Source organism: Kwoniella bestiolae, chromosome 1, assembly GCF_000512585.2.
Source record: "Kwoniella bestiolae CBS 10118 chromosome 1, complete sequence".
Lineage (NCBI taxonomy): Eukaryota > Fungi > Basidiomycota > Tremellomycetes > Tremellales > Cryptococcaceae > Kwoniella > Kwoniella bestiolae.
In genome coordinates, this window is record NC_089241.1 from 2,517,561 (window position 1) to 2,536,938 (window position 19,378).

A 19,378-nucleotide genomic window follows, 5' to 3' on the forward strand; every position below is an offset into this window, starting at 1 on the left:
AGGATTTTGAAAGGAGGCAAGTGGATAGATGTCTGGCAAGGTATGTAGTTTTTGCCTTCGCCGTGCGCATGGATGAAATAGTCAATGCACTATTCCGTACTCCAATTTCCTCAGCCAAAATTTTGGGCCGAGAAAATTGTGAATGCCAATTACACCATACACAGTTGTAAAACAAGCTGAAGTGTCAATTGCTACACGATATACCTCTCACCGTGCCAAATTCCAGCTCCCTGATGCATGAATCAGACATTTTCCAGTCATCAGTAAAATTACGATTTCCCACTCTACCTACAGTGTACACGAGGGGAATGACGACAGGCGATCGAAGTCCCATTTGACCATACGCGTTGTTTGAAGACCGCATTTCCCGCTTATAAATGTAGTTTACTTTCAACTCCTACGCATTAGGATATAACAGAAAACGATGCCTCAAGTTTGAATTAAATGCATATCATACAGAACGGATAAGTAAACTTATAATCATATCTAGTCAGTGAGCCAGCGGAACTAGAGGGAAGATCACTTTTGGGTTATTTCTTTCCCTACCAATCCTGCCTGTTTCAATCCTATTATAGAAGTACTCTATTGCAATCCAGCTATCTCTAGACGATCACGGCAGTCGATTCAGGACCCTTCTCCCCCTTGAGCTTAGCAGCCTGTTGACTACCCTCAGCGGCCTTACCAGGTCTGAAGAGGAATACGATGATCAACATGTTGAAGACCGACCAGCCGAATTGGAACCAGAAGGACGCCTGGACATTGGCGTAGTTGATGAAGGAACCTTCGTTCAGTGTCAACAAGCCGGCTTGGACCGATAGACCAAGGACGGCTCCGACTTGGAGGGATACTTGGAGCATCGCACCTGCTACTCCTGACATTGCGGGGGGTACTGAGGTCATCACGGTGATACTGGGCACATAACCATGTCAGTATGATTTTATAATAGTCGGAAACAGATAAGGAACAGGTGGACTCACTTGGTACCGAGGAAACTAGCCATAGCGGCTCCACTACCCAAGATGAAAGCTGGGAAATACCATCTCCAATAACCGTTGTTACTGATATCGCCTCCAGAGTAAATCATCAAGATGTATGACACTGAGCCGAGCAGCATCCCAACTGCGATGGGCCATTTGCCTGAACCTAGTTTTTGGAGAAGGGGCGGGATGACCATGGCGACTGCCAATGCGGCGATACCTTGAGGCAGCATTCGCACCGCGGCGATGATAGGACTTTCGTGATCGACCACAAGGAATCGTTCGACCAACGGAAGTTGATTGACCTGAAGTTTCACACATGTCAGCGTCTATCCCACTTGGGTTTACGGACGACGAAGACCAACTTACAGCCCACCAAGGGTAGATACCCAGAGCGAAAACGATCAACAACGTCATGTTGGGGATCTTCCAGAAACTTGGGGGGATCAAAGCGTATCCTTCGGGTAGTCTAGCTTCCCATATGAAGAATGCCACGAAGATGGGCCAAGAAAGCAAGAATGGTACGAGGAACTTGGCGGTCTTCCATCCGTATGATGCACCGAGGGTCAATCCAAGGATGATGAGGATGATAGCGACCAACATGGTGAACGCTCCGACGAGATCGAGTCGCTTGAATTTGTCGTGGGCGGTACACTCATCGCATCGATCTCCCCTTGTCTTGGGTACGAGGGTGATGGCGGCGAATGCAAAGGGGACACAGACGATGGCGATCATCTATTAAGGGTTGATAGATCAGCAAAACGTATATGAACGAAAAATGGACACTTTGGGAGTTGTGACATACTCTGAAGAACCATCTCCAAGCTGAGTTTTGACCACCAGCGGTGATAAAACCGAAGAAGCCTGCTAATACCAGGCCAGTGACATTGGCAATCGCACCACTGAGACCGAAGAGAGTGAGAGCTACATTCAATTCGGAAGGTTCAAAGATCGCCAAGATGAGTCGGAAAGCTGATGGGATCTGTTGTAGAATGGGAAAGTAAGCGTCAACTGGGTTATCAAGAGAGGGTATGTCGACTTACTGTTGCTGCGCCAGCAATACCACTGATAGCCCTGAAGACGAAGTATGCGTACTTGTCTGTCATGAAACTGATGATGAGATTGATGATACCCAATAGCAAGAATCCATAGGCGAATACTGGTTTGGCAGAGTATAAATCCGATACTCGGCCCCAGAAAAGTAGAAACGCGGCGAAAGTGACTGAGTAAGCGGTCTAATGAGCGGCGCATATTTTAGCAAGATGATTTCTGGATGGCGATGCAGTGTTGATGCCACTTACGATAATCCATGAAGACGATTCATATAGAATGTCCAAGTCATTCAGAACAGCATCGGTGAATACGAATAGACCAGAGTATGAAGCGATATCGAGGTACTGTTCGGTATGATTGTCAGTTTCATCCTTTTGTCAAGATGCAGAAATATGTGATTGATCGACTCACCTGAGCTACCGAGAATACCAATAGCAAGAACCACTTCCTCTTCTGACTCAATTTGATTTCCGCCCCATCGACGGTTGTCGATCTGTGTCTTCTCAGGTCTTGTTCTGCCCTTTGTTCCGCGGTGAGTTCATCTTCTAGCTTCTTCTCGAGCTTGTCTCCCCCGGCTTTGGAGTTGAGGTTGGCATCCAAGTCCACCACTGTCCTATTAGGAGAGGGCGATAAGTTAGGGTCTGGTGAATTGACTGTCGAGGTATATGTCTCTACAGTATCATTTCGCTCAAAGGGCCCTGCGGTGTGCGCGGTTCCGTTACTCATTGTTGATGTGTCTCTTGGTTACTGATTTGGTCTTGGCTCGATGTGTGTATGTGATTATCTAAGTGGTAAGACGAGTAGAGATGCTCTTCTGCTTTGGATCTGTGATCTGTAGAATTAGAATTATAAGTATGAGAGTGGGAATGAGAATCGAAGGGAAGAGTGCGGTGATGAACCGTTAGCGATGTCATGTTTATATATGTATCCTTTATTCCATTTTCCATTTTCATGCTCAGGTAAGCCGGTGACACCGAGGTGACTGTGTGAACTATAGACTGTGCGACTGTGTGAACAGATCTCATTCGATTGCTTACCAATAAAAGGGGCTTATCTAATCTCATCATGCATGGTTGCAACTGTATGGTGTTACTGCTAGTACTAGCACTACTACTACTAACGAAAGAATGAGTGGAGGAATGTCACTCGTAAAGTGGAGTGAGTGGAGGTATGTCAGTATCAAAGTTGGTTGATAAGCTCAGGGTCAAATTAGATCTCGCTCAGATCTCAATTTCAATCTCCTCTCCATTTCTTCCTTTGGCTCGGGTTCGGTCATACATCATCGCTTACATACATACATGCTTACATACAAACTACACTAGGATCTAACATCCCGGAGGTATATCCAATCTCGATCAAAGGCTAAAGTACAATCATCTGGAGTAATAAAATGATGATCTGACTAAGCATATGTATTCACGGACATGCACTGCGTACTCCACTTGTCGACCATAGATAATGTAGCAGATAGCCTCGGGCATACAGACAAAGGGTGACTCACCTGCATATCAACGTTCATGCGCTCGGTCAAATGGAGGCACAGGTCATCCAGCAAGTTGATCGCACACCCACGCAACTTTACGGCAACCATTCTTTCCTCGTGTCAAAGGTCAACCCACCATAGACACGCATGCCAACACCCACCACGCAAGTACGATGCGGCGTAGCGTCTGGCATCATCCCGGATCACCGACATGTTTGGGCCTACTTGACCAACCAGAGCAGACTAGCAGATGGCGTCAAAGCGTCATTAGACTAGTAGCATTTCATGCCCGCGCAATCTTTTTGAAAGACAGATGCAACGATATCTCAAGTTTAATCCCCTGCATGATCAGACTTGGTCGGCACCCTAATCATCCAGGATGGTAGTATCGGTGATGGTGACGTTGATGCCAGTCACCATCTGTGGCAAAGTCGGTGCAGTCAATCTACTGATCAGCATGAAATATGCCAACCGACGGCCACAACTGCTACGACGTTTTGATCAGGACGCATCCTCAGGAGTGGTTACTTTATGAAAATAATCGTCATGTCATCTTTAGTACTATATCGTCACTGAACATGCACCAAACAAAATGCCAGTCATGTCGCATTCTTCCTGAGAACACCGATACAAAACCCTTCTTATGACTGCCAGCTGCGCTCACTTCGTTTGACGACTTATACTACCCATCATCGAAAGGAGTAGGGGAGTTGTAAGGCTGGATGATTTGAAAATGAGTACACGAGTGGAAGACGCGATGCTAGCAATTCCATATGACAGTCAGTCAGCAACAAGGAGCAAGCAGTAAAGACAGAGATTGAGGGAGACCAACTCATCACACATGGTGACCTGTGGGAGGCGTTGCATATTGCTTGTGAAGAGTTTTCCTCATTCGCTGTGAAAGGCATTCATGCTCTTCCGCAAATGGCGTTGACAGTCGAGTCGATGGATGACATGCTAGCAGAACAGGCGGTCGCATGACCTTATGGTGAATAACAGTTTCCAGAATGGTATATCAGATGAACCGTTCAACTGCTACAATATCTGTCTGTATCTTGCATCCAAAGTTCATGCGCACAACTTCATCCATCCCAGGAAGGAGACAGGAGAGCATGGTGAGAGGCCCTCCCATGTCGCATACGTCTATACGATGCATGTGTAATGTAGATGATAGAAGTAAGATACAACAAGAAAGTTTCACAAGCCCTGAATCGATCATGTGTATCCGAGCAGCTTAAAGGATCTCTCATTCCGCCAACTTCTATATATCAATAAAGAGACCGGCAGCTTGGCGTTGCTCGTATAGACTTACATATACATTGGGGATATCACTGTTGTAGGACAGGCCTCACACCTCCCCCGCGCACAACATCTGCATAAGACCGATCGCCGTAGGTCGCCTCCAGCTCTCTCCAGTAACCTTCGTAATCCAGAGGCCGCGATGCCGCACTGAGATCTGCACTTGATCCGTCCTTCACAAGTTTCTTGAAATCCTCGTTGAAGTATACCATCTCGTAGGTGAATTCCCTTTCCTCTGTGCCAGATTTGACAATTTCTTCATGGAACTTATCATATAGACTCCTGACCCATAGGGCAGTCTCCGTTTTAAGGGCCTCATTGCGGAACCAGGTAGACTCGTACAAATACTCTTTCATCAGCAATTTCCTGCCGTTGTTCCTCGCAAATTCCGCCGGGCTCCTACCTCTGAATGTCTCCCACAGGTTGGTATATCTGAGATCCACCTTCCGAGACAGAGCTTTCGACTGTTCGGGATCATCTCGGCTCTGGCAGAAATATTGATGGAATCTCGAAAGAACGTCATTAGTGGAATGGTTCGCAGAGATGCCTGATGCGATCTTGGCTTTAAAATGAGCGAATACAGGTGCAGAGGTGCCTTGGGTGTTTCCCCACTCGAGCCTCATTCCCTTGTGGACGTAAGGATAGACAACGTACTGTCCCGGTGTGCTTATGAGATGGTCATCATTGACTGGCAGCGTTCCGGAATTATGTCCTTGGAGCTCGAGGTACAGGGTACCCAATTGGTAATAGTGGCTCGCAGCGTCAGCACGGGGACTGTCATCATTGCCCACACTCGAGAAGGCATTGATATCCCGCAAGTCGAGGTGGGGATAGCTCAGATGCCATGAATAAGCCGGACCTGGTTGTAGGTTACTACCGGGTTGACTCGAGCGCAAAATAAGACTTCCATCTTGGTCGGATGGTGTATGGTCGCCCTCAGTCCCGCCGTACTATTCCTCAGATACATTGTTTGCGGAGCCGGAGATGGCACCAGTGCTTAGGGATGACATCTGATATGATTCAGTAGGTAGTACTGGATGGTATGATCACAGCAAGCCTGTGATTGCGATAAACATAAACCAGATTGATAATTGCGTGGCGATGATATATATCGAAACGCATCCTGCAGCCCAGATGGATCAGTAGGAAGTGGGAACCATCAATGACACAAGCGAGGCTAATAGCTGCCCTGAAGGCCCCCGACATGGGAGTGTAAGAGGAAAGCAATTCTATTGAGCTGCAAAGGAGCTGCTTTGGACGACTTCGACGGTGTCCATGGTTGGCTGGCACAAAGGATCATGATCGACTATAGTAGCCAGGATGATCCTTTCTGTTGTCCTGGCGCTTCTGTTCTGGCTCAAAGACGGGGCAGACTTTGCGTGGAGTAGTGAGACTCTCCTATTGCTGGACTGAATGCCTTCGGGTCCTCAGAAATATCTTTTTTTACTCACCGTGGCCAAGGTCAATCTCATGAAAACGAGCCTTCCTGTCACAAGCGATGCTGTGTATGAAGCAGACAAAGGAGATAAGGCGAGAGGTGAGAATGATCTGGTGCAATCCCTCCTAACACACCCAACTTAGGAAAGGCGTTTGCTATGTAGTCCATCCGTCTTCAGGCCCTCGACCTGTGAAGGAAGAGATGCGTTACGGAGGGCAGCCATAGCCACATAGCGGCGTGTAGTCGCGGAGCCTACCGTGTGAGTCTGAAAGGCTCCATACTACAAGAAAATCGCGAAGGACCTCCTAAAATTAGAACTTGCGGGATTTGTTGACCCAAAGTGTTTGACTGGGTAGCTGGGAAACAGGGCAGTAAGTTTCCGGAAGGTGGCTTCCCCCTTTCAGGATCTGCCACACCAAAATTCCTACTTCTGTACAGTACCTTGCATCAAGACTAGAAGCACGACGTTCTTTCTGCCTCTGATCACGACTGAAAGGGGTTGAACCACCCCTGAGCGTCACCTCCGACGCTCAAGGGCAGTGTTGATGCGCTCGCAAACCTCACATTTATGCATATGGTAGGTTTGACCAATGTTGATAAGCTCAAAGCAAGTCCGAAGATGTACAGCGTAACTATGTAAGAACGCCAAAATTCTGGTCAAAATACCCTGCTATGCAAGGGATGTAGGCTCATTCAGCTGAAGACTTTGCACTATTGCATGATGCGGCTCAGGATGCTAGCTCTTATGCTTCCGCCCTCGAAGTGGTCGTTGACCCCCTTCACATATTCGTTCATCTTGATGGCTTCTGGAACCTCGCTGTGCAAACAAGTAGGAATATGTCTTACATAGTCGGGTTTCTTGTCAACGAATTCAATCTCGAAGTCTTGATTGTCCGTTCTATCAGCTCGGAAAGCTTTGACTCTATCTGTTGTCCAGCTGACCAATAAGTCCCGACAGGTCTCTTGGTATATTTCAGTGTAACGCTTGAAAGCCTCACTAGCCTTGACCATTGGGTTTTCCAGTGTCAATGTCCACTGGTTGTATTTGGACGAGAATTCACTCCGGAGCGTATCACGAAATGTTTTTGTCTCGTCTGAGACATTTCCAACCGTCTCCTTGAAGTAATGGTCATATTCCTCTACGACATCGTTTGATTCCTCGCATGAGGGTGCCCCAGGTAACGTCACGTTAGGTGTCCGGTAACTTCCATCCTTTCGGCAGTAAGTCAACCCTCTGTCCAGACAGCGGTAGATAATGTACTTTCCCTTCTTGTTATCATCACTCTCTCCCAGCGGTTCTGGCTCTGAAGGATCTCCAGGTGATGCGGAAGGATGAGTGGATGTACCTGTCAGTTGGAGCATCAACTTCGGAGGTTTGCCTCTGGTCGATTGATGTCCTGAACTTGAAGTTGAGGTTACGTTGGCAGACATATTCGAACAATTAACGAGATAGTTTGTGAGCGGTGTAAAGTGGTTTCGCAAAGTCGGAGGTAACGCGAGTGTGAGAGAAAGTGACTATGTATGGACGAGGCGTCAGGACCTAATGCGCACATGACGAGGCAAACATGCATATCGAGTCGAATACACTGCACAGCATATTTAGCTCCAGGCTTCCCCTTCCCAGCCTCGTCATACAATACGACCTTTGTACCTTCAGCTTCCCTCCCCTAGAGACAAAGGTTGTGTCCAGGGGTCCATGTTTCACTCGACTTAGTATCAGTCGTTAAGCTCACACAGAACTGGAAACATCGTTGAACAGTATACGAGGGCGTGAAAGCTCCTCGAAGGGGGTTCTAGTAGCTTTCAACAGGGTCATAAAAATGAGTGATCTCTTGAAACTATTTGTACAATTCAGCGACGGACTTCGACCGACATTGACAGATCGAATTATCTGCGAGAGGAAAGTTGCCAAAACGGTGGAAGTTGCTTGCCGAGAGCTATTAAATACATAATTTTTGCACTCGAAAAATCCCATCTTTGATATTTGTATCCCACCCGGTAGGTCTACACAGTGAAAGAGCTGCAGACTGCTGCTGCAATAGTATTTGAGCAGCTCTGCTCCCCGTTAGGGGATATCTCAAAACATCAAATTACTGGCTTTCATCTCCTCATCGCCCCACTGTCGGTTCAATCCTTCTTTATACTCTTCCATGTTCACAGGCTCAGGAATCACTCCATTAAACTCTTCTGGTATGTGTTCTTGAAATTGCTCCTTGGTGTCCACATATTCAAGGGTGAATTCATTGTTCAACCGGCGAGTAGACCTGAACGATTCAAGTAGCTCTCTTGTCCACATTTTTAGAGACTCTTTGTACGTTTGACTGTATATTTCAGTGTAAGTATAGAATGCCTCACTGGACTTCATTTGAGGCTCGACGAGCGTGGAAGTATATGCTTTGTAGTTCCTGTAAAAGTCATTGGAGAATTGCCTAACAAAACTTCCGGGTGTCAATGGATCTTCTTGGAGTCTGCTAGAATAGAATGAGTGAAAATCAGCTGTGACTGCAGTGTTGGCTTGGATCGAAGGTGTAGAGATTATTGAACCATTTGGCTGGTTGAGTGAAGGGATCTTCGGGTGCCATTCCAAGCCGCTGGCTATACAAGGGTACACGATGTATCTACCCTTGCCCTTGTCCTCCTCGGGGTCATGTCCAGAGCGGTCCGGGTTGATCGAAGCACGCGCTGAAGCAGCTTGGGATGAGCTGTCCCCTCTTAGTCTGAGGATTAGTAAAGGACGAGCTGGGGTTTCTCGAGTACGTGTTTCGGACATCCTGTCGTTGTCTGGCCGGGAGAGGGCATGGAATTGGAGCAAAAGTCGATCGGTGCAGTAAGTGAAGCAAAGCGCCGACACGTTTAGGAGAAAGTCGTCGATCGTCAAGATAAAGTCTGAACGGGTGTATCCGTGATGAAAAAGTGGACAACAATCTGCTGATTGGACGTAAGAACGGCTGGACCAGATGCCGAGAAGCACAGCTTCTCATAGGCCTTCCTCGTCCCTCGTGTACAAAGGTTCGTGCTGAGGTTGGGCGTCTGCGGGCGATCAAAAGAGGAACTCTTTGGAGAAACTGGCGTTCGAAGGATGGATGGCTCCAGAAAGATGGAGGACTGGCAGCATGAATAGTTCAGGTGACTGCGCTTGGACAGCATTCGATTTGATATATGCGGCACGATGTCCCTGGAGGTATGACAGTACCAAGCTGGGGTATTCTCCCTCTTCCTTTGGTTACTAACTTTTGTGCTCCAAAATACCTGAAGTCACGATCGTGCGAACACCTTGGTATCTTCAAGAATGCACCAGTATGGGCGAACAAGACAGTCATTGTACCCACACAGTCTATCTCCCTTGATCGACGGCATGAATGTCTTTGAAACAGTACTACGAGAGGGCTCCTCTTGGCTCGTTCGTGCACCTTTTTCCAATAGATAAACGAAAACATCCTTCAGCCGAGACCGCAGAGCCCTTGTTCCAGATCGGCGTTCCGTGTGAATGACAACGTGCCATTCTTTCAGCGGACAAAGGAGCACGTCTACAATGAATGACATTGCATTCTCAAACAGCGAGTACAAACAGAACAGATGACGATACAATCGCCATATAATGGAATTGGAACAATCGAAGAACTTCGCCCACCCAATAAGACATCTCCAAGCGACTCAACCAAAATCTGGGGATATCAACTCCCTATTGATCGATGGGTACTCGGGTGGCAGTATCGTTATTGTGCTTTATTGGCAACGCGCAGTATAGGCGTCAGCAAACCCATTGAAGTCGCATTAGACGATTATTGGAGCACTCACTTGTTGATCGAAGATGGAATGATCCCACGTCGGTGCGTCTTTCCCCCGACATTGATCGTGAATGCATTGACCTTTGGGACAATAGAAATTGGCTTTCCCCTTCAAAGATTCCCAATCGTAGCCACCCCACGGTCTCACTATGGTCTCTACTGATAAATCCAATTTCTGGAGGTAGTTGGCCGCATCATCTGAGCTGACGTGGACTGCATCGTAGCACTATAATTTTTGATTAAGTGATTGTAAGCAGGTCAACATCCCTCACAAGGTGTCACCGAAGGGAGGCATCGGGTTCTCCTGAAACCACACTAATAGACCCTTGTACGTACCGTCATATTCCATAAGATGTACTCCTTCCCAAGGGGATTAATTGGTTGTGCGCCTTCTTCCACTGTTTTGTACCGCATCGTACCTGTGTTTTTATAGATATACCAAAACACTTCTCGCCGATTCCAACCGTCCGCGTCGGTCTTCGTGGTGCCCTCCCCGGCCAATTGCGATCTCGAGAATTGGTCTTGAGCGAACCCTGGACCCCAAGGACCATCCAGCTCCCCCCATTGATTGCCTATCCTCGTGTACTCTGGGAGCCAAACGCTCGAGTGTACATTTATGGCAGTGATGCTGGTAGCCAAGAATCCGAGGATTGGGATCAAGGTAGAAATCATCGTCATGCTTGATAGTCGAGAAGTCCAGAATGCGCTTGGGTTGTAAAAGGATACTTCAGTACAGTATTGATACGTGTCCGAGTGTGTATCCTGTTCTTAAAAGTGAATTGAGAGACCAATCTCTCCTGAAGTTATCTCGAGGCTGCGCCGTTTATATATCTCACAATTCCACCCAAAGTTATGCGCTGGACATAGCCGACATGTCTCTCCTTTCTAACTACTTTTTTTCAGATCCTGATGAAAAGATATAATACGGGGTTTCGTCAGATACAACACTTAATAGATCTGATGGCAATTATGCTGTGACGCGAATCATGAGTCAATTATGTCAATCCCTGTCGCATCACTGTCGTTGCGCATAAGCTTCATCAGGTCGATCAAAATGGCAGGGGAGGAGCATCCATCTCCATCGTGTGGCAAGTGGCAATCCAGTCCCTTTGTCCATCCATCTGTTCGTCACTTGCATCGATGAATCTCAAAGGACAGGTGAAGTCTAATTTTTCTGAACAGGGGTAAAGTCAATGATCAATCACCCATTCGTATCTATTGGATGAAATATGATCGGATGCATCAACGAGTTCGGATGAATTGTTTCTTGCGAGTACTCATACTGACACCGTATGAGTAGAGATATCCCAGATCAATGCGTTACAAATGGACCACGAAGAGATGATGCATATAGTACCAATACATTTCTAATTATTTATTCATTCTGTTGCCCTGTTTCAACCCCTCAATCCTGATCCATTTCCTCATCCGAATCTTCCTCTTCCGACGAACTCTCACCCTCAGCCACTTTCAGCGTATCCAAATCGAAATCCTGATCTGCGCCTATGATTCCAAATCAAAGTCAATCAGCTTTGCTCCTTCCAACTCAAACCGATATAGATAAACCACTCCCGAGTATACGGTGAGTAAGACAAAAAAAGGTATTCAAACTCACCACTATAAGAATCACAGATCAAATACAATTTCAAATCCCATTGACCCTCTCCCAACGAGAACTCCAATTTGGTGTTCAGCTTACTCTTCACAGTGACCTTCTTGATCGCATAGAGCGATTTCGTCTTATCGTCCCCTACGACAATCCACCAAGAGACCATCTTCTTATGCGGGAACAAGGGGGCATCGGCGATTTGGTCTTCCTCATCTTCGTCCGCTTCTCTATCCAGCGTCACGTTCAGGACGATTGAATCGCTCGAAGTGAGGGAATCGGAGTCTTCGACGGAGTAGGAGACTTCGATGTTAGGGTAGGAATTGACGAATTTGGCGACTCGGGCGCTGTTTCGATAGATATCGATGAATCAGCTTCCGTCACATTTCATCTTAGGGGTTAGGGGGTTAAGTAACTGATGAAAGAAGGAACACAACCACTCACAGTTGCCTATCGTTCATTCTCAACAGATCATTCCTCTCCTCATCCTCCAATTCCATAATATCATAAACCGAGTCCAAACCCTTCTGCTTGAACCTGCCTAACACATCTTGATCAAAGTATGGAACCTGTTTCAAGGGCGAATCTCTATCCCAGATACCTTGCACACACATCTGCGATAGATCCATTGCTCCGAGGCAGTTGAGGTAACTCTTCGAAGACATCACATCTACACATGCACTCAATAATCCAGTGACTTTACCCAAAATTGTCGCTTGATCAATGACCAAATCAGGTGGGAGGGTCATCCTGCTAAAGTGTGCTTGAAGTAGGAGATAAGTCTTGAAGTAGGGGGAGTTGTAATCTGCTTTGGCAACTTTGACGGGTACCCTATCGTATATCCTTTGTAGTAGGACATCTTCATGGTGTCTAATAGGTATACTTTCGAACTCATGAGCGGAAGAGACGATTTCGAGCAATCCCTTGAGTTTGGTAGTTTCCTTGATTGAGGCGGAGAAGGTTTCGACGGTGACGTAGGAGATGTAGTAGAACGAGGCGATCATACCCAGGTTGTTGGGGAGGGTGTCCATCTCGTCCTGGATGATGATACAGTCAGAGGAGACCAGGTCATTGAGAGTGGTCTCGACAAGTTCGGAGAGGTAATCGGCGACGTGCGTTGGCGTGGTTCCTTGGAGGTTATAGAACTATCATATATCCGATGAACATCAGCATCATCGTCGACCCATACCAATATTGAGAATAAAATAAAAAGACTTACCCCAGGATTCTGCATCAACCTCCTATAGAACCAAGTCCAAGTACACCAATCCACCGCATCCTGCTTATTCTCAATGGTCTTCGCCACAATCTCCGCATTGAAGTGGTCATGCAGGTAAGAGGGTAAAGAAGATTCAACAGGTAAAGCCTCTTCCAAGAACTTCTTGAAGAAATCTTTTCGGGTCTGTTGCATCATGAGTATACATTTTGATGAGCTGTCGATGGATGGTCGGCAAGCTCGACCGAGCATCTGGAGGACATCGGCAATGGCGTAATCTACGTATCGGTGTTCTTGTCCGTCGAAGTATTGGACTCCCATGACTATCACCATGTATGATGTGACGGGGAGTGACCAAGCGGTGTCCTATATGAGGCAGAGAAAATTAGCACTCTCCTATCACCATCAAGGACAGGGGTGTGTCAAGGAGAAGCAAACATAACAGCAAAAGGCGTAGAGAAGAGAAACAAGGACAATCCAAACCCACCTTACTAGCCACCAAAACCTTTATAGCTCCCTCCTCAAACAACGCCGTAACAATCCTCTTATCGATCTTACTCAACGCCTCATGGTAATACCCAATCCCATACCTCAACGTCTCTTTCAAATCTTGATCCTCCAACCTCTCCAAATGAGGTTCCAAATCCGCCTGTTCAACATTCAAGAACCGTCCCTCATCTTCGTCCGCCAGACAATACGTCATTATATCATTAGCAGTGAGTTTACACTGTTTCCTCGAGCTTACAAAGCATATAGTAGGTTTATGTTTGGCATGTTCGACCATAGCTAGGTAAGCGGGTTTGGCCATGGACAGCATCAACGAGGGGAAGTGAGGGACGTTGAAAGATTGGATGTGCACTTCGAGGGGTAATGGTCGTGCCGAGGGGGAGAAGTTGAATATCGTTTGTGAACTTGCGCCAATCCAGTCACCCAGATCTTTTGCGTTGGATAACGATACGCTGCAAGCCACGATACGAGTGGGTATACCGGTCTGCTGAGAGACATATCGAGTTCGGGAGACTATCACCTCGTAGGTCGATCCGACATCTCCACCTATGAGTTGCAGTTCATCGGCAATGAGTAATCCAATATTCTGTACATCCTTTCGGGTCTTCCATCTTCGCGAGAGCAGGTCCCACTGGGAGGGTGTGCAGACTACGATATCTGCTTTTCTCAATAACGCTAGATCGGCGGTCGATTCTCCAGTCAAAGCTACCACCTCTTTCTCGAGCGACGAGAATTTCTCGGACCATTCGGATACTCGCATATCTACCATCTCCTGGTATGGCTCGATACAAACCGCTCTGGGTGGATCTCGTTTGGTCCACAATCGAAGTAAGGCAAACTCCGCACAAATGGTCTTACCTGACCCAGTAGGAGCACCGATGAACACATTATCATCCGTAGTGAAAAGCGCTTGGAAAACCTGAGTTTGGATCTTGTTGAAGTGATCGAACGAGTACAGGCCTTCGAAAGCTTTGTTGTGCAGAGCCGAGATGGGAAGAGGTTGCAGGTCGAGTAAAGCGGTATGAGCAGGGAAAGGTTCGGGTCGGATCAAGTGTTGGAACGAGATAGGAAGTCGAGTTTCCGATTGAAGCCATCTATCCGAGATGACCGAGAGGTAGTAGTTGGGTGGGACGGGTTCAGAGATGGGCACGGTGATAGTAACGTAATGTTCATCTTGAGCGAATCGTTCTCTGAGAACAAACTGATCGTGGAACAAGATTCTTTCACCATCGACATCTTCGACTATAATCCAGAAGGCCTGGGTTGATCCATGAATATCATGGTCCCATACGAAATCAGGAGTGATAGTCACATTGATCTTGAGTAAAGATCGAGTGAGAGGTAAGACGTGAGCTTGGAGATCCAATCGAGGGAACTTGTGGACGAGAGATTCGATGAATTGACCCGATTTGGGTAGACCCAACAGTTCACCCAATTCAGCAGCGTCAAGATCGAAATATCTGTGCCACGGGAATTCCTTTCGCTCAGCTTTGGTGATGATCTCCTGTCTGATTCGTGGGAACTGTCGAAGGGGTGACATAGATTTCCACATTCTTCGTTCAACCATCTTACACAGGTCCAACGCAGCTCGCATAGGTGCTGACCAACCTTTCTTGAGACAGATCTCGAACATTGCTCGGATGATACGTCCGGCAGATTGTTGGATGAAGACCATATCGGTGACGATGTCGAAACCACCCAATTTGAGTTGAGAGATGTAAGCTTGTAAAAGGACGTTGATCTTGGATACTGGTTCATCGACACCTTCCTTGACGGGGATGGGAACTCGTTCGATAAGCTTGGCAAGCTCGAGCTTCTCTTCTTGTCGTACAGGGATAAGCTTGAATTCGTTGGACAAGGCGAATACTCGGAACAAGTCGATGGCAGTGAGATTAGGCTTGAGGTGCTTGTTGTACACTGACATGGAAGTGTAGGCAACGTAGTAGTGAGAAGCGATTCGTCCAAGATCGGTACTGTGGAAGACACCAGTGGTTCGATCGTATTTGATCAATCCACCCTTCTCGAGCAAAACAGCAGCGGAGTGGATCAGGTCGGCTAGCGATGTCAGGTCAGCTAGTGTTATGACAACAATTGTAAGGAAGCTGCTTACCTCGTTTCTGCACCAAGGCGGCATCTCCTTCCATATAATCAGCACCGACATTGTACAGCGCAGGTGAACCCAGCATTCGGACGTATCTGTCGAAAAACAAATTTGATTAGCTATGACCCGCAAAGAGTGAAGCTATGCAGCGAACTCACAAATAGGTATAACCCAACCACTGAACACCTTCGTCCCTATTCCTGACCGTACCCAGAACAATCTCCGCATTGAGATTATCCACCATCTTAGCCACGAACTGAGATTCAATCGGTAATTGCTGGTTCATCAAACTCGTGTAGTACTGCAATTCACCGTGGTTGGTTATGATAATACCTTCACCAAACGTATCGAATTGGGGTCTACCGGCTCTTCCAAGCATCTGCAAGACATCTTGAGGGGAAAGTTCGCACCATTTTCCTTTCTCCGGATTATATATCTGAGTACCCTTGATGATGACCGTGTGAGCGGGCAAGTTGACACCCCAAGCTAAGGTGGCGGTACAACAGAGCACTTGGATATGACCGGCAGCGAACAGCTCTTCTACGACCAATCTATCTTCTCTTGACATTCCGGCGTGGTGGATACCGAATCCGAAGGGCAAGAGCTCCTTCAAGTCTGGGTTCTTACATTGAGCAGCTTCGGCCAGTAATACTTCTCTAGAAGATCCTTCGGGGTTGATGAATTGAGTCAAGGTTTCTTTCTCCATTGCCATTTCTTTCAAGAACTTCGCAGTCTTGGCAGTTTCCTTTCTTGAGTGGACAAACACCAAAGTCTGGGATTTACCGGCGTAGTTCAAGCACTTCTCATAACATACTTCGTTCATAACTTGGAATCTCTTGATAGCTTTCTTCTCAGTCACACCGATGAACTGCTGCTTCAGTCCTACAGGTCGATAGGCAGCGTCGAAGAAAAACAGCCCCTTTTTAGGGTCGACTCGAAGGAAGGCAGCGACATCTTTGTAGTTCGGTAATGTAGCTGAGAGACCGACCACTCGAACTTCATCATGGGTTTGGTCCATCTTTCGAATTGTTCTTGACAAGATCGATTCCAATACTGGTCCTCGATCATCATGCAAAAGATGGATCTCATCAACGATGATCAGTCGGACGAGGTTGGTATAAGAGGTATCGGTGGATTTACGAGTAATGACATCCCATTTTTCGGGTGTGGTGACGATGATTTGGGTTTCGGATATCTGCTGTTTGGTCAGTTGGCTATCACCTGTCAACTCGGCCACTCGGATGTCGAGGGCTGAGAATCGCTTGTTGAAGGCTGAGACTTGTTCTTGCACCAAAGCTTTCATGGGTGAGACGTAGATGATCTTAAATGAATCTCGGTCGATATATCCAGTTTCGGGATCTCTGAATTGCTCGATACATCGGAGCATGGTAAGAGCGGCACAGTTGGTCTACACATTACAAGTCAGTATTTTGATCGTGAAAGATGTCCGATCTTACTCACCTTACCAGCACCGGTAGGCGCACAGATCAACATAGGCTCATTGGTACCAAACGCGATAGGGAACACTTTACTCTGAATAGTGTTGAGTCGAGTTGTGTTGACACTAGCCCATACAGGGTGCGTCCAATGAGGCATCTTATCGATCGATACCAATTCTCCTTCCTGGATTTCCCTCTTCTTAGGTTCCGGCACGTGGATTTCCTCATACCCTTTCATCTGTCTCTTGAAAGATCCCTCGGGAAGCTTGACCTTCTTTCTAGACATGAGGTGAGCACCTTCGGTGAAAATGAGGGAATCGATGTCGATAACTCGTCGAGGTTGAGCGACCGATCCAGGAGCGAGAGTAGCTTTGGTGGGTACGCTTGGAGCTTGTTCTTGCATTCCTGCGGCAGCTTCAGCCTTTCTTCCACCTCTGAGTTCCCTGAGTATATATCCTACACCCTTCTCACGCATGGCAACTTCCACATCCTGTTTCTCGTCATCACTACTTCTAGCCAATTTGGTACACCATACGATGACTTCTCTGTTCTTGGTGAGAGTAGCGACCAAATCGAAATTCTCATAACCGAACATTTCAGCGAGGGAGTTCTCAAGATCACGAAGTTCCATTTCCGATCCCAGGTATTCTAAGGCTTTTGAGGTGAAGTCGGACGATTGGACTGGATCAGGGTAAGAGGTGGATATGAGACGTTGAAGCCAGAAAGCATCTACTTCGTGAGGTGAGACTTTATCGGATTTTGATTTAGCTGCTTTGGTTTCTTTTCCTAATACCAGAGCATCATCCTCGTCCATAGCTTCGTCACCTTCCTCATCATCCGATCCCTCTTCCTCATCTTCTTCATCATCGTCATCTTCGTCCTCGGAATCACGTCCCTTCACTTCGAAACCTTCATCCTCATCTTCCTCGTCATCATCCTCAAACAAGACAGCCACACCTTCCTGATCGACCGCCTGTTGTCTATCATCAGTCTGCTGACCGCCTTCCTCCTCTTCACCGTAATCCGTCACCTTCTTACTAAGGTTGACCAGCTGACTCCAGGTGTTTTCGGACAATTGACCCAGGACAGATTCCACTTCCTTCTTCTTATCAAACTCCTTGAGATCTTCATCCTTCAGATTCTCTAACACCGTATCAGCAGCTGACCTAACGACTTCCTGTGTTTGGTCACCTAGAATCTGATGGGTTAAACCCAATAACAGCTCGTACACCTCCCTAGTCTCGGCCGTACGAGGCTTATACCTCAACCCTTCCATCTGAGCCACACTTTCCAGTACATCCGCCGCACCAAATCGAGCGGTCGATTTCTCCTGAGCACGACGTATGGACTTTTCCACTTCCTCGGCAGAGGTGAGCTTCGATTTAGCCTTTTTCTTCTCCAGGTCTTTCGGCGCTTCTCTGACTACCCTCGATCCCATTTCCTTGGGGTTGATTCGTCCCACGAGGGACTCGGCGACACCAGTGGGTTCATCAGAACGAAGTACGGATCGATCTGTGGGAAAGCGAGACGTCAGTAAGAGACATCGTACGGAGTGGACTGGCCACCGTTGAAACACGACAACTCACCCTGATTCACCACGAGGCTACTCATGTTACCATAGTTGAACTCTGACAGATCTCTGCCCCCAGCAGCCCCTCTCTTGTTTCCCGACATGATGGCTGATTTGTGGATCTAGAAATAGAATGGGAGAAGAGACGGTTGAGGATGGTCGAGAGGAAGAGAAGAAGAACAATCGATCCAGACAATCAAACAGATCGACACGAGTGGGGTATATTCTGATACACTTTCTCTTCTTTCTTCAGCAGGCGCAGGACTAGATCAGCACCTCGATATGACAGTGTGAAGAGTAAGAGAAGTGAAGATGTTTTTGAAGGTGATGAGGATGAGAGTAATGAGTGAGTGGATCAGAGATATATCTCTTGTGCATGTATGTTCATGTTCGCGTTGCTGCAGGTAGGTTGGATTTTCAGATTCGACGATTACAATGTGGCACTTTGCTGAAATTGCTCGATTGGGTAATTCTTCTGTAAGAGTGATTTGCAAAAGTGATTGGGCATTTTTTATCGTGGATTTGCCACTTGATACTTGAAATACTGAGATATAGTAAAACTCTGAGAAAACTATGAGATCAGGGGTAAACGAAGAGGGTAAGTTTTCCAATCAGGGTACAACACTTGAAAATTGAGTGTATTTGTGTGTATTTGTTATATGTTGTGTGTTTGAGTGTGTTGAGTGTGTTTTTCTGAATTTTACTAAACATTTCTACTGACACTTGTACATTTCTCTCTCTCTCACCATACTGTTAACAACCCATTCTACTCTCTTATTACCTATTCATTCGTTATCATCATCACCTTCATTCTCATCATCCTCGTCCTCTTCACTGTTATCATTGTATCACTATACGGATACCACCCACTCACATGTCGTGTCAGATGGGCCAACGAAGA

At 46.9% G+C, this 19,378-nt stretch overlaps 6 protein-coding genes across 6 annotated transcripts; all 6 read right to left on the minus strand.

Annotated features, from left to right (window-relative positions):
• Positions 1 to 602: 602 nt before the first annotated feature.
• On the minus strand, positions 603 to 2,756 carry I302_100954 (uncharacterized protein; the record flags this gene model as incomplete). The annotated part of the gene is made up of 7 exons (XM_019190967.1): positions 603 to 909; positions 978 to 1,282; positions 1,347 to 1,712; positions 1,783 to 1,959; positions 2,021 to 2,212; positions 2,279 to 2,374; positions 2,442 to 2,756. 7 exons carry the CDS (start codon positions 2,754 to 2,756, stop codon positions 603 to 605), a joined length of 1,758 nt encoding a protein of 585 aa, XP_019047715.1.
• A 2,085-nt stretch (positions 2,757 to 4,841) lies between these two features.
• Positions 4,842 to 5,822, minus strand: I302_100955 (uncharacterized protein; the record flags this gene model as incomplete). Its single annotated transcript, XM_019190968.1, has 2 exons — positions 4,842 to 5,685; positions 5,764 to 5,822. The coding sequence occupies 2 exons, from the start codon at positions 5,820 to 5,822 to the stop codon at positions 4,842 to 4,844; spliced, it is 903 nt and encodes a 300-aa protein (XP_019047716.1).
• A 1,139-nt stretch (positions 5,823 to 6,961) lies between these two features.
• I302_100956 (uncharacterized protein) lies at positions 6,962 to 7,681 on the minus strand (the record flags this gene model as incomplete). The annotated part of the gene is made up of 1 exon (XM_019190969.1): positions 6,962 to 7,681. One exon carries the CDS (start codon positions 7,679 to 7,681, stop codon positions 6,962 to 6,964), a length of 720 nt encoding a protein of 239 aa, XP_019047717.1.
• Positions 7,682 to 8,327: 646 nt separating this feature from the next.
• On the minus strand, positions 8,328 to 9,020 carry I302_100957 (uncharacterized protein; the record flags this gene model as incomplete). Its single annotated transcript, XM_019190970.1, has 1 exon — positions 8,328 to 9,020. The coding sequence occupies one exon, from the start codon at positions 9,018 to 9,020 to the stop codon at positions 8,328 to 8,330; it is 693 nt and encodes a 230-aa protein (XP_019047718.1).
• A 912-nt stretch (positions 9,021 to 9,932) lies between these two features.
• On the minus strand, positions 9,933 to 10,716 carry I302_100958 (uncharacterized protein; the record flags this gene model as incomplete). Its single annotated transcript, XM_019190971.1, has 3 exons — positions 9,933 to 9,974; positions 10,049 to 10,264; positions 10,375 to 10,716. 3 exons carry the CDS (start codon positions 10,714 to 10,716, stop codon positions 9,933 to 9,935), a joined length of 600 nt encoding a protein of 199 aa, XP_019047719.1.
• A 727-nt stretch (positions 10,717 to 11,443) lies between these two features.
• I302_100959 (uncharacterized protein) lies at positions 11,444 to 18,581 on the minus strand (the record flags this gene model as incomplete). Its single annotated transcript, XM_019190972.1, has 9 exons — positions 11,444 to 11,541; positions 11,654 to 11,991; positions 12,089 to 12,789; positions 12,864 to 13,226; positions 13,348 to 15,422; positions 15,478 to 15,563; positions 15,627 to 16,876; positions 16,930 to 18,419; positions 18,494 to 18,581. 9 exons carry the CDS (start codon positions 18,579 to 18,581, stop codon positions 11,444 to 11,446), a joined length of 6,489 nt encoding a protein of 2,162 aa, XP_019047720.1.
• Between the last annotated feature and the right edge of the window lie 797 nt (positions 18,582 to 19,378).